Source organism: Leopardus geoffroyi, chromosome D1 (assembly GCF_018350155.1).
Source record: "Leopardus geoffroyi isolate Oge1 chromosome D1, O.geoffroyi_Oge1_pat1.0, whole genome shotgun sequence".
In the NCBI taxonomy this organism is placed as follows: domain Eukaryota; kingdom Metazoa; phylum Chordata; class Mammalia; order Carnivora; family Felidae; genus Leopardus; species Leopardus geoffroyi.
The window spans coordinates 20,836,697-20,850,408 of NC_059329.1; the positions used below are offsets into that span (position 1 = coordinate 20,836,697).

Below are 13,712 nucleotides of genomic sequence, written 5' to 3' on the forward strand. Positions count from 1 at the left end.
TAAACATAACCAACAGTGAACCCTAATGTAAACTATAGACTGGGGGTTAAAACGTTGTATCAGTGAGGGTTTATTAATTGTTAACAAATGTACCACTCTGGTGGGGGATATTGATAATGGATGAGGTTGTGCATGTGTGGGAGCAGAGAATTGTCTGTGCTCAATTTTGATGTGACTCTAAAATACTCTTAAAACGTCTATTTTAAAAAATGTAGAAAAAATTCCTAAGACATAGAAAGCAGTGCAGAGAAAAAAAAATAACCTTAAATCCTGGCATATTAAAAAAGAATTTTAAGCTATCTTAAGAAATTCAAGGGGATAAAAGCAAAAAAAAAAAAAAAAAAAAAAAGGGGGGGGGGAGGGAACAAGGTAGCAGCCTAAAGTAGTGAATATATTAAAAATAATGTTTTTGGGATACCTGGGTGGCTCAGTCAGTTAAGTGTCTGGGTCTTATTTTTGGCTTAGGTCATGCATGATCTCACAGTTTGTGGGTTTGAACCCTGCATTGGGCTCTGCTCTGGCATCGTGGAGCCTACTTGGGATTCTTTCTCTCCCTCTCTCTTGGTCTGTACCCTGTTTTCACGCTCTCTCTCAAAATAAATAAGTAAACTCTAAAAAATGAAAATAAAAGACAAATATCCCACGATTTCACTTATATGTGGAATTTAAGAAACACAACAGATGAACACAGGGGAAGGGAAGGAAAAACAAGATGAAAATGGAGATGGAGGCAAACCATAAGAGTCTCAAATGCAGAGAACAAACTGAGGGTTGCTGGAGGGGTTTTGGGAGGGGATGGGCTTTGCGGGTGATGGGCATTAAGGAGGGCACTTGTTGGGTTGAACAGTGGGTGTTCTATGCAAGTGATGAATCACTGGGCTCTACTCCTGAAAGCAATCCTACACTTTATGTGAACTAACTTGACTTTAAATTAAAAATAAATAAAAAGCTACAACCTGTAAAATAGATAAAATAAAAAAGTGAAATTACCTTTTAAAACATAAAAATAATGTTTTCAAATGGATAAATACACAAGGACCTGTTGAAGTGATGAACAAAAGTGATAACCTCCTAATAAACCAGATTAAGGTGGGGAGGGAGAGGGAGGAAGTAAATCTGCAGGAAAAAAATCAATCCTTATCTTTTTGTGACACAAACAAATATTTCAAGATGAAATTGTCTGCGATTGTTTCAGAATAATTCAGGGGAGGGCCATTGAAATTGGATGAAGGGTACCTGGGAATCACTATGTTATTCTCTATTTTTTCCAATATTGCACATTTCCCTCTTGAAACTACAATTCTACTTTTCTTTTTCCCTTTTTTGCTATTTATTTCATCTAGTTGCCTGTTACAAACAAAACAACAACAAAAACTGCCTGTTTCTCTTCTGCCTCCACTCCCGCCCTCATTTTATTGAAGATGCTGTGACCCAAACCACCAGTGACATTCTGATTGTCCCTAAAGTGATATTTGTTCAGCTCCTACAAAATGTGATTTCCTTTCAGCATTAGCTATCATTGCCCAATCTCTCCTCAAAACTCCAGCCTCTTTTTACTTCCTCAGCAACACTTGTATTTCTCTACCTTCTCTCTGACTGGTCCTCCTTTGCTCTTTATCATAAATATTGACGTTCTCCAGAATTTCCTTCTCTGTCTCTTGTTACATCCCTACATAAGGATATGCACACATGTTTCAACTGCCATCCCTAGACTGATTGATGACCCTTAATCTGTTGTCAAGTTCCAGAACAAAATTCTGTCTGTCGTGTGCCCTGTAGACACCTTAAACTGAACCCAAACCAGTATTTACTAGCTTCTTCAACAGGCTTGTGTTTCCAGCCATATTTTACATCTTACTTAATGGCATCGTTGACTACTGTTCTCCCTAGCTGAAAACATGATTTCCTCCTTGACCTGTCTCTCGCAAATCCCTCACATCCTACCAGTTTCTCTAATCTGGCTACATCTTTATATCCTTAGTGCCATCATCTATAAGTTTAAAGGAGGCTTAAGTCTTTCAGCCCAGGAATCCTACTCTTAAGGATCTATTGCATAGAAATAAAAGCATCAGTATGTAAGAGCATAATAATATAAGTTGCCAAAGTGTGCTCTTATGCTATGACCCTCTTGGTCCTTCCACTACACTAGTCCCCAAGGGTCAAGGGTCAAACAAATAGGTGATTCTATGGCAGTTGGCAGCCCTAACAGCAAACCGGCCCTGATAAAGAAAGGAAAGGGGAAGGGGGGAGCTCATTTTCAAGACTACCCGAGGTGCTGGCTGCTGAGGCTCGCAGGTCCTGAGAGATAAAGGAATTGCCCTGGACGCAGAAGGGAGTTACCAGCCCAGGAACAGCCTGCATTCCAGGGCAAACTGAGCTCTCTTGCTGCACTCAGGATGACTCCAAAAGCCACACCAGGTCCAAATCTCCTGGTGGTGTTGGCTAACATTTCTTTTCTTGCAACTACATCTCAGCTCAACCTCTCCTCAAATCTGCTTCCTTAAACACTGGCAGATGTGACTCTTGGCTAAGTAGTCCCCAATAAACTCTCCACACACAATTCTCTGCCTCAGAGGTGCTTTTCCAAGGAGTCCAAATTAATACTATGGTAATTGCCTACATGTCATTTGTTATGTGCCAAGAACGCTTTTTAAGTGCTTTACATTCCTAAACTCATGCAATCTTTTTACAAAATTCTTGTGTAGTAGGAAGCATTATTATCTCTAAGATCACAAAACTGCTCAGCGGTAGAGCCAGGATGTAAAGCCAGGATTGTGAGTCCATTTTCTTAACCACGGAGTCTCCCTTGTGAGATTAAATATATTGAGCATTGTTTTTTTAAAAAAAATTTAGAATAAAATATACCAAGATATGTACAGAGGTCTGGAAGAAAGAAAGCACAGCATGTTTGAAGCAATGAAAGAAATCCAGTTGTCCCATGGAAAGGTCAAAGAAATAGGCGGAGAGAGGCCAGTAGATATGACTTTTATCTTAGTTCAGTAAAAGGCTTTTTTTCGGGGTAGGGGGAGGATTTTAATACAAGTCCTTTGACTCTGAGCTTACTGAATACCATAGTTGCCTACTCAAGGATCCATAAATGTTTTCTCTGCCAAGTTACAAAGACAATTGTCAAGAAATAATGGTCTGGCCTTATAAATGATGTTGGAGTGCAATGCTTTGGTGTATCAAGCCAGCTTTTGTGGTTTCAAGGTGCTGGTCTACTTCCCAGATGCCTACCTAACTAAACTTCTTTAGGCGTTCCAAATGAGGACACAAGTTTCTCTAAAACATCCTATATTCTGAATGGTCATTCCCTTTTGTGGTACTAGCTGGCTGACTATTCCTGTCAACGATCTTGAATGCCTTTTTCTCTTCACTGATCCCTACCTAATGTCAAGTAATCCTGGAACATATAATCCTAGCTCTAAAATTGGACCTCTTTAGTCAGGCATGCCTAACCTCTTTCAAGGCCTCTAATTATCACTAAAGCTGGCAGCTCTCTCTAATATGTGATATTTTATCTCCCTCTATATTGGGTAGCTCTCTCATGACCTGTAGTCAGCCATGGTCCTCCTACTGCACCAGCCATCAGGGTCAAGGGTCAAGTCAATAGATGATTCCATGGCAGTTAGCAGCCCTGACAGCAGGGCAGGCCACATATAGGAGTGGTGGGGGGTGGGATTTATCTTCTTTGGTCCACAGGCTTTATCAGCTCTGCCCCTGCCAATAGCTCAGCAATCACTAAAAGTTTAGATTTTGCTCTTCCTCTTGTGAAGAAATAATCAAATCAGAGAAGAGCCATCTGAGATATTGGTAGTGGTCTCGGCTTGAAATCCCCACTCACAATGGGGAACATATCACCCAGAGGTATCCAGGCCACCAACATGGTCTTCTCCTCCTGGGCCTTAGTCTTCTTGGCCATAGGAATCATCATGGAAGAATGGGTTGAACTGACATTGGAAACAAAGAAAAATACAGTAAGCCACAGTCCCTGGATATGTTGCACTACTCTTTGGCCAGAAGGTCAGAACTGCACTATGGAAAGAGACGGGTGGAGAGGGAGGGCTCATCTTTCCTTGACTTCCATTTATCTCACCGGCTTACTCATTATTATTCTCTGGGGCAACTTCTGCTGGCTGCATTGCACCCAGCTCCATAATCAAGAGTCAAGGCTGACTCTAAAATCTCGCCATTTTGAATATTTTGGAGAAAAGTTTAGAAGCTCACAGACTTCACTGCTGGACATTTGAGAGACATTGGCAGTAGCAGCAGGGTGGTCAGCACATCTAGAACATGAGGGAATAAAAGAAAGGTAACTGGCAACAAGGAAAGTAGCTTGTTTTGCCACTGGAGGAGGGCAGGATGAATTATATTTAACAAGAAATCTGTTCTGTGAAAAGAATAGAAGAGAAAGAAACTTACAGAAACACTAAGAGAACAGTTTCTTCTGGTTCTCTTTCCCACTCAGCTTAAGGCCCCCTACCTCTTTATTCTTTCCCCTTGTTCCTCTTTATTATTTAAAGAAATATTTTTACCTCATTCTGATTTTTACCTAGAGAATTGTGGAAATTTCCAGGTGGAAATGAGCCTAGAAAAAATATCTGTCCCTCTTTCAACATAGCGTCTGCTTTCCAACAGATGGCCTGGAAGTGGTCAGGACCATGATGATTTTGGTTCTCATCCTTTCCTTCATCCATAACTTGTTCCTGGGTTTGGAATCCACCTACCTGATTCCTCAGACTAAACATACCCTCTTCATCGCTGTCTTCCTCAGTTTCTTTACAGGTAACCTCTTGGCTCCCCTAACACAGGCTTGGAGATAAATTTGGTTTAAGGATCTAGGCTGCAAGCATCCTAGTTCTTTGGCTCAGATATGCAGCTTCTGAATTGAATGTACCACTTAGCAAGGTTGGGGTTTTTTTTTTAAATGTTTATTTATTTTTGAGAGAGAGAGAGAGAGCACAAATTGGGGAGGGGCAGAGAGAGAGGGAGACACAGAATCCAAAGCAGGCTCCAGGCTCTGAACTGTCAGCACAGAGTGCAAGGTGAGGCTTGAACTCACGAACCATGAGATCATGACCTGAGCTGAAGTCAGACGCTTAACCGACCAAGCTACCCAGGGCCCCGATTTTTGAACATAGTGCAGTTGTATGTAGGAGGTTTGGAAGTTAGGCATATCTTGGGTTAAGACTTGAGTAGAAGAGCCAAAGTTCCTTAGAAGGGATTCCCCCCACCTCCCCTGCCTTCTTTTGTCTGGACATTAGGTCTCCTTCTGCTCTGTGCACTCCTAATGTATCACCAAAAGCTAAGTCAAGGTAAATCCGTGTACTACTCCAGTTACAAGATCACCTGGATCATTTTCACTGCCTACTTAAATGTCTCCCTCTTTGTGGCCTCTGGTGAGTGTTTTCAGGGCCCCTGATAGGTGATTAGAACCAGTCTATCCCCGTTAGAGGAGAGTAAAAGGATGGGAAAGCGAGATGGGGAAAAGTGCCAATCCTTACATTTTAAAGGGCTAAAGTTCAGGTGACTCACTCTCTGAGGGCAGTTCCTTCAAGGGCAGAGTTGGAGATGAGGGCTGTGTGAAATATTCAATAAGCTTGCCTCAAGGGCAGCTCTCATTTCTGCCCTTTCTACTGTCTTTCACACCATCCCCACTTCAGGACAGAGGTAACCATCCAAGTCATGACTAAGGAGAGTTGCTGATGGGGAATGTTTATTGATGTGACAAGGGACAGTATACCCTGGGTGTCCCGTGTAGTGTTGAGTCACTTGGAGGTCAGAGACAAGCAATATCTGATGTTACGTGGTCACCTGACAACCCTGGAGACCCTCATTTTCTTAAAAAGTCTTGAAAATTTCATTTGGAATTGCACTCACAACCCAGAAGCATGTCTTCTTTCAAAATGACATGAACAGCATTTAAGCTATTGTGGATACACTTCTGGTCTCTTCCACTAAAGCATCCTCCTCTCCAGTGGCCTGGGGCAGTTCAAAGGGACCCACAGGGCTTTGGGTTGGAGTATCTCTGCTGACATAGAGGGAAGTATTTCTGTAACTCTCCATTGACCCCTCATCACCCTTCCCTGGCTTCTCTTTTCCCCAGGAGTCCTCTCTCTCCTACAGTACAAACAATCCATCAAGAGCTTTGCCTGCCTGACCATCCTCCGTACATCCAGCAGAGAAATTAAGGACAGACAGGAGTCTGAGAGTTCTATCAAAGTTATTTCCTTACCAGAACAGCCCGCAATGCTTCGTAGTATTGTTCACACAAAGGAAGATTTTCCAAACAGAGCACACATCCAAACACGTCGTGTAACCTGGGCTGTATGATTTGACAATGTATCTTTCAGTGTGTGCTTGTCTTAATAGAAACAACGTTGTGTGTATGTGCATTGTGTCTCTACAGCCGTGGTGTCTTTGTTTGGCATTATTTAATGCATGTGACTGGGTTAGGGTCTGTAAGAAGATCCGGAAGGTGGTTTTTTTCATTTTTATTATTTTTTTTCGATCCTGACCTGCTGAACAGTTTCTTTTATTTGTTCTCACCATTTAATAACATTTGTTATTCATTTAATAAATATTATCATTAACTAATACTTGCTGTATTGTTAACTCTATACATCACACTTATTTTATTGTGAAATATTTCAGACATTCAGAAAGAATACAAAACATGATAAACATCTGTGCACACATCACTCAGCCTTATGAAATTTTACAATTATGCCTTATTTGCTTTAGATGTTTTCAAATTAAATTTATAGACAAAACGGATGTTCCTCTAAAAAGTTCCCTAATCTCATTTCCCTCCCTTGCTGCTCATCACAAAACACTTTCAATGATGCATCGCTGATCATTTTACATTCACATTGTCATTTTTTAGAACTTAATGCATCTTAAAAAATCATATAGATTAGCTTTACAAATCTTCAAAGATCATTAAAAGTCAGACTGTACAGATCATTTTTGCAGCTTGTTTTTTTCACTCAACTGCGTGTATGGTTTTGGGATTCATTACGTTTTGTTTGACTTCATTCATTGAAACTACTGCTAAGTTTTCCATTGTAGAGATATAATGTAAAATATTCATTCTCCAGTTGATGAAAATCTAGTTGTTTTCTTTTATTCTGTTATAAATAGTGCTGTTATGAACTTTCTTATACACAACTCCCTCTGTCCATGAGCTAGAGTTTCTCTTAGGGTATTTATCTAATACTAGAATAGCAGAAACTATCTTTATTGGGGCGCCTGGGTGGCTCAATCAGTTCGGTGTTGGACTTCGACTCGGGATTTGTGAGTTTGAGCACCGCATTGGGCTCTCTGCTGTCAGCACAGAGCCCACTTTGGATCCTCTGTCCCTCCCCCCCTTCTGCCCCTCCCCCCTCTGCCCCTCCCCCATTTGCACGTGCGCGTGCGCTCTCTCTCAAAAGTAAACATTAAAAAAAAGAAAGTATCTTCATTTTCAAGTTAACTAAATATTGACAAAGTGATGCAAAAGATGGCTGTTATAATTTACACTTCTGCCAGCAATGTATGAAAATTCTAGTTTCTTTGTACCTTGCCAGTCCTTCAGTGATCAGTCTTTTTAATCTCTGATCACTGAGTTTGCTCACTTTTTAAGAAAATGAGGGTCTCCAGGGTTGTCAGGTGACCACGTAACATCAGATATTGCTTGTCTCTGACCTCCAAGTGCCTCAACACTACACTGGACACTCAGGGTATACTGTCCCTTGCCACATCAATAAACATTCCCTCTCAGCAACTCTCCTTTTCATTTCATTATTGAGATTTTGGATTTCCTCTTCTCTGAATTACTGTGCTTGACCATTTTTAAAATGAATGATTTGTCTATTTCTTATTGATTTGTAGTTCTTATATATTGGAAACTAATACTAACTGGTTGTGCCTTGGCTTTTAACCCTGTTTATGAGGTTTTTTTGTTTTACAGAGGTATTCAAATGAAATGTAATACAATAGATCAACTTTTCCCTTTTAGTTGGTGCTTTATTGTGTCTTATTTAACAATTTCTTCCTTGCTCTCTTTAGTCTTATTGGGAATAATCTCTGCGTATTATATAAGGTAAAGATCCAATTTTACCTACTTTCCATGTGGATAACTATCTATTCAGAATATTTTTATGGCTTAATTCCTTATCTTACTGCGTTGTAACATAATCTCCTACATATACCAAATATACATAAAAGTCAGTCTGTTTCTGATCTCCATAGCTTATTCCATTGGTCTATTTTTATATCCCTGCATGGCACAACGATCTTAATTACTATGTAGAGAAAGAAAGTGTTGATGTTCAATATGCCCAAGTCCTTATTCTTGTTCAAAATTATCTTGACTTGTTCTTGGTCTTTGGTCTTCATATAAATAGCAAGATTAGCTTGTATAGTTCCAGAAAAATCCTACTTATGATTTGATTCAGAATCATATTAATTTATTAACTAATTTGGGGATAATTAACAATGCTAATAATATTTTTTCATCCAATGCCAAAATATGATACTATTTATTTAGGTCTTCTTTCACGTTCTTCAATAATGTTTTGTGATTTATTTTTTCCAGACAGATCTTTTTGTTAAGGTTGATTCATAGGTAACCTGCAGTTTTATGCTTTTCTGAATTGCAATATTTTATAACATTTTCTAGTTGCCTATTACTGGTGTAAAGTTGTTGATTTTTTGTCTCTAGAAACTTTACCGAATTCTTATTTTAGTACTTATAATTTTACCTGTATGCTCTCTTAGGTTATCCTTGGAGGAAAACAAACTGTCCGCAGAAAAGATGTTCACTTCATTCCAATACTTATATCACTTACTTCTTTTGTGTTGTCTTATTCATTGGCTCAGATCTCCAAGATAAGTTTGAATGGGAAAAAAGATAGTAAGCATCCTTTCTATGTTCCTTACTTTAATAAGAATGCCTCCATAATCCTAATAGTTGATATTATATGCACTGTAGAATTTGTCATATTTGCCTCATCAAATTAAAGGACTTCTTGGGGCACCTGGGTGGCTCAGTGGGTTAAGCATCTGACTTCGGCTCAGGTCATGATCTCATGGTTCGTGGGTTCAAGCCCTGTGTCAGGCTCTGTGCTGACAGCTCAGAGCCTGGAGCCTGCTTCAGATTCTGTGTCTCCCTCACTCTCTGCCCCTCCCCCACTCATGCTCTGTCTCTCTCTGTCTCTCAAAAATGAATAAGCATTAAAAAAATTAAAAAAAAAAAAAGGACTTCTTCTATATCTAATTTGCAGAGTGAGTTTACCAAAAGTAAATGATTAATTTTATTGAAAATTTCTATGCGTCTATTGAGATCAGTTGATTTTTTTCCTATTCCAATAATAGGATGTATCTTTTATATAAATTATAATTTGTGAAAATTTTCTCTGTATTTTATTGTGAAATATTTTAAACATACAGAACAAAGTAGAAAGCAATGTGATAACCACTTATGTACCTATTGCCTAACTTTTTAAAACTTTAACGCTGTGCCCCATTTGTTTTAGATTGTTTTAAATTAAATTTGCAGACTCATCTGATGTGCCTGTACAAATTTTAGCACACCAACTTTCCTCTCTTGTTTCTCATTGTTAAACAGTTTGCATACCTGGGAAAATTCCCGTTTAGTCATGTTTCTCTTAATAAATTGCTGAAATAAATTTTCTAATTATTTTAGAATTCTTGAATCTATGTAAGTCAAATTTGGCTGCGATTTCTCTTCTCGTACTCTCTTTGCCCCCTTTATTTTATTTTCATGTGTTATTTTGTTTTGGTTTTGGAAGAAAGTTTGAGTAATCTTTTTTGACATATGACACGCATATATACAAGTTCGCAAATGGTAAGCGTATAGCTCTTTAAATGTTCACAAAGAGAACACCCCTGTGTAATGAACACTCAAATAAAGAAACAGAATCTGAACAGCACTCTAGAAGTCTCCCTCATGCCATTTGAAGATAATATTTCATATTATTGTTGTAAATTTTTATTATGAATATATTATATGTATTTAAAGTTTATTTATTTATTTTGAGAGAGAGAGAGCATGCTAGAGCGTGAGCAGAGAAATGGCAGAAAGAGAAGAGAAAGAATCCCAAGCAGGTTCCACAATGTCAGCACAGAGCCCAATGTGGGGCCCAGACTCATGAACTGTGAGATCATGACCTGAGCTGAAATCAACAGTCAGATGCTTAACCAACTGAGCCACCCAGGTGCCCCTCGTGGTAGTGTTTTTCCTTTTTAATGCTTATTCATTTTTGAGAGACAGAGAGACAGAGCACGAGTGGGGGGAGGGGCAGAGAGAGAGGGAGACTCAGAATCTGGAGCAGGATCCAGGCTTTGAGCTGTCAGCACAGAGCCTGATGCAGGGCTCAAACTCATGAGATCATGAGATAATGACCTGAGCCGAAGTCAGATGCTTAGCTGACTCAGCCACCCAGGCGCCCCTGCCCCTCATTGTAGTTTTGATTTCTATATCGCTAATGATAAGTGATGATGAACATCTGTCCATGTGTCTGCTGGCTGTCGGTATGTCTTCTTTGGAGAAATGTCTGTTCGTGTCTTCTGCCCATTTTCTAATAGGATTATTTGTTTTTGGGGTGTTGAGTTTTATAAGTTCTTTATAGTTTTTGGATAGTAACCCTGTATCAGATATGTCATTTGCAAATATCTTCCTCCCATTCTATAGGTTGCCTTTAGTTTTGTTGATTATTTCCTTTGCTGTGCAGCAGTTTATTTATTTTGTCCCAATAGTTTATTTTTGCTTTTGTTTCCCTTGCCTCAGGAGACATATCTAGAGAGAAGTGGCTGAAGCCCATGTCAAAGAAGTTATTGCCTGTGTTCTCTTCTAGGATTTTTGTGGTCTTATGTCTCACAGTTAGGTCTTTAAACCATTTTGAATTTATTTTTGTGGGTGGTGTGGATAGATAGATAAAGACAGAAGGTGGTATAGTTTCATTCTTTTGCATCTTCCTGTCCAGTTTTCCCAACACCATTTGCTGAAGAAACTTCTTCCTGTTAAATATTCTTTCCTGCTTTATCGAAGATTAATTGATCATATAATTGTGGGTTTACTTCTGCATTTTTTATTCTGTTCTATTGATTGATGCTCCGTTTTGTGCCAGCACCACATTATTTTGATAACTACAGCTTTGTAACGTAACTTGAAGTCCCTAATTGTCATGCCTCCAGCTTTGCTTTTCTTTTTCAAGATTGCTTTGGCTGGTTGGGGTCTTTTGTGGTTCCATACAAATTTTAGGATTCTTTGTTCTAGTTCTGTGAAAAATTCTGTTAGTATTATGATAGGGATTGCATTAAATGTGTAGATTGCTTTGGGTAGTATAACATTTCAACAATATCTGTTCTTCCTATCCATAAGCATGTAATGTCTTTCCATCCTGGGTATCTTATTATTTTGGGTGCAAGTGTAAACAGGATTATTTTTTAAATTTCTCTTTCTGCTGCTTCATTATTGGTGTACAGAAATGAGGCAGATTTCTGCACAGTTGGTTTTGTATCTTGAGACTTTACTGAATTTATTTGTTACAATAGTCAAGATATGGAAGCAGCCCAAGTGTCCACTGATTGATGAGTGGATAAAGAAGATGTATATACAATGCAATGTTATTCAACCATAAAAAAGAATGATATCTTGCCATTTGCAATGTTATGGATAGAGCTAGGAAGTATGCTAAGCCAAATAAGTCAGTCAGAGAAAGACAAATACCATATGATTTCACCCATCTGTGGAGTTTAAGAAATAAAACACACAAGCAAAGGGGGGAAAATAAGAAAGAGATAAATCAAGAAACAGACTTTTAATTATAAAGAGCAAACTTGATGGTTACCAGAGGGGATGTGGGTAGGCAGATGGGTAAAATAGGTGATGTGTATTAAAGAGTGCACCTGTTGTGATGAGCACTGGGTGATGTACGGAAGTGTTGAATTACTACATTGTACACCTGAAACTAATATAATACTGTGTATTAACTGACTGGAATTAAAATAAAACCTCAAAAAATAAAAGTAATAAATATATAAGAGGGGAAACTAGCCTCATGAGATATCAAAACAGACTCTAAGCCTTTATATTTAGAAAGTGTGATACTGACTTGAACAGGTAAGAAGACTAGTGAATTAGAATAGAAATTCTAGAAATAGACCAAAGTACATGCAAAGGTTAATATATGATAAAGATAGAATCTCAAATAATTAGGGCAAATTTGGAATTTTTAATACATAGTGTTGGGACAACTAGTTATGTCTTTGGAAAAACATAAAATTAGATTTAAAATTAGACTTCATATCATTTATAAGGATAACTAAATGTAAGAAATAAAAATGTACAAGCATCAGATGAAAAGAGGTGATTTTTCTTTAAGATGGATTTATGGAATATTTTTCAACTATAACTCAAAATTTACATGCAACAGAAGAATAGATTGACATATTTGACTCAATAAAAGCAAAAAAAATTTTTGCATTAGAAAACACCATAAACAAAACAAAATATTTACAACATATATCACAGAAAAAGTGATAATCTCCCCAGTATATAAAGAATTCTTAAAATTTGGAAAAAAATGTTCAAAACATAGAAGAAAATTGGGAAACATATGAAAAAAATTCACAAAGATATTCCAAAATAGTTCCTGATGTTCAATCTTACTAATGATAGAGGAAATGAAAATTAAAACCATAATGAAATACCATTTTACATATATCATTAAGTTAAAAAAATTATTTTCCAAAATTAGATACAACCCTAGTAAACACTTTTGGTCAATTTTATAAAAAGCATCAAAAAGTAATTTTCCAGGGGGCCTGGGTGACTCAATCGGTTAAGCATCCAACTTCGGCTCAGGTCATGATTTCACAGTTTGTGAGTTCGAGCCCTGTGACAGGCTCTGTGCTGAAAGCCCAGAGCCTGGAGTCTGCTTTGGATTCTGTGTCCTTCTCTGTGCCCCTACCCTGCTTGCACTCTGTCTCTCTCTAAAAAATAAGTTAGATGTTATCTGGATATCAAGACCTACCAAGACAGCATGAAATGTAGTCTTTAGACTGATTTCACCACTGGATACATATGTAAAAGTCCTAACATTAATACCAACAAACAAAAACAAAGCACCTTAAAGTTTCACCCAGAAATTTTAGAATCTATTTATACTAAAAACTGTACATAAATTCATTTCATGTAAACTGATCCAATTATAAATATTGATAACCTCAATAAAATAAAGCAACCATCAAAAAAATTTCAGGGGCGCCTGGGTGGGTCAGTCAGTTAAGCATCTGACTTCAACTCAGGTCATGATCTTGGGGCTTGTGAGTTCAAGCCCCGCGTCGGGCTCCGTGCTGACAGCTCAGAGCCTGGAGCCTGCTTCTGATTCTGTCTCCCTCTCTCTCTATTCCTCCCCTGTTCACGCTCTGTCTCTCCCTCTCTCTCAAAAATAAATAAACGTTAAAAATATTTAAAAAAATTTCAAAATATTTAGTAATCTAGTAATAAAGTGATCTTCCCTCACAAGGAAAAATAAAAACCATAGGTATTAAAATAAGAGAAAGAAATCAAAGATTTTTGCTCTCACCATTACCTAATATCTTTCTGGATTTATCACTAAATTCAAATCAGTGAAATATACATAAATGTATTAGTTTAAAAACAAGTAAAGCTAGGATATACTGGTATGAGAATTGATAAGACT

The 13,712-nt window shown here is 38.0% G+C and overlaps 1 protein-coding gene across 4 annotated transcripts; it reads left to right on the forward strand.

Annotated features, from left to right (window-relative positions):
* Window positions 1-2,250: 2,250 nt before the first annotated feature.
* TMEM225 (transmembrane protein 225) lies at window positions 2,251-6,805 on the forward strand. 4 transcript variants are annotated; one of them, XM_045483264.1, is made up of 5 exons: window positions 2,254-2,608; window positions 2,706-4,023; window positions 4,639-4,785; window positions 5,265-5,399; window positions 6,107-6,796. In XM_045483264.1, the coding sequence occupies exons 2-5, from the start codon at window positions 3,846-3,848 to the stop codon at window positions 6,331-6,333; spliced, it is 687 nt and encodes a 228-aa protein (XP_045339220.1). In that variant the 5' UTR covers window positions 2,254-2,608; window positions 2,706-3,845; the 3' UTR covers window positions 6,334-6,796. The 4 variants fall into 4 exon arrangements, with proteins under 4 accessions (XP_045339222.1, XP_045339220.1, XP_045339221.1 ...); XM_045483265.1 differs by having other exon boundaries at window positions 2,709-4,023; XM_045483267.1 differs by having other exon boundaries at window positions 2,254-4,023.
* Window positions 6,806-13,712: the final 6,907 nt, after the last annotated feature.

Bases quoted from the DNA above. Each gene is read 5' to 3' on its own strand.
- TMEM225 (XM_045483267.1), top strand. From the start codon at position 3,846: ATGGGGAACATATCACCCAGAGGTATCCAGGCCACCAACATGGTCTTC. The intron at 4,024-4,638 runs GTCAGAACTGCA...GCTTTCCAACAG, and splicing joins CACTACTCTTTGGCCAGAAG to ATGGCCTGGAAGTGGTCAGG. The intron at 5,400-6,106 runs GTGAGTGTTTTC...TCTTTTCCCCAG, and splicing joins CTCCCTCTTTGTGGCCTCTG to GAGTCCTCTCTCTCCTACAG.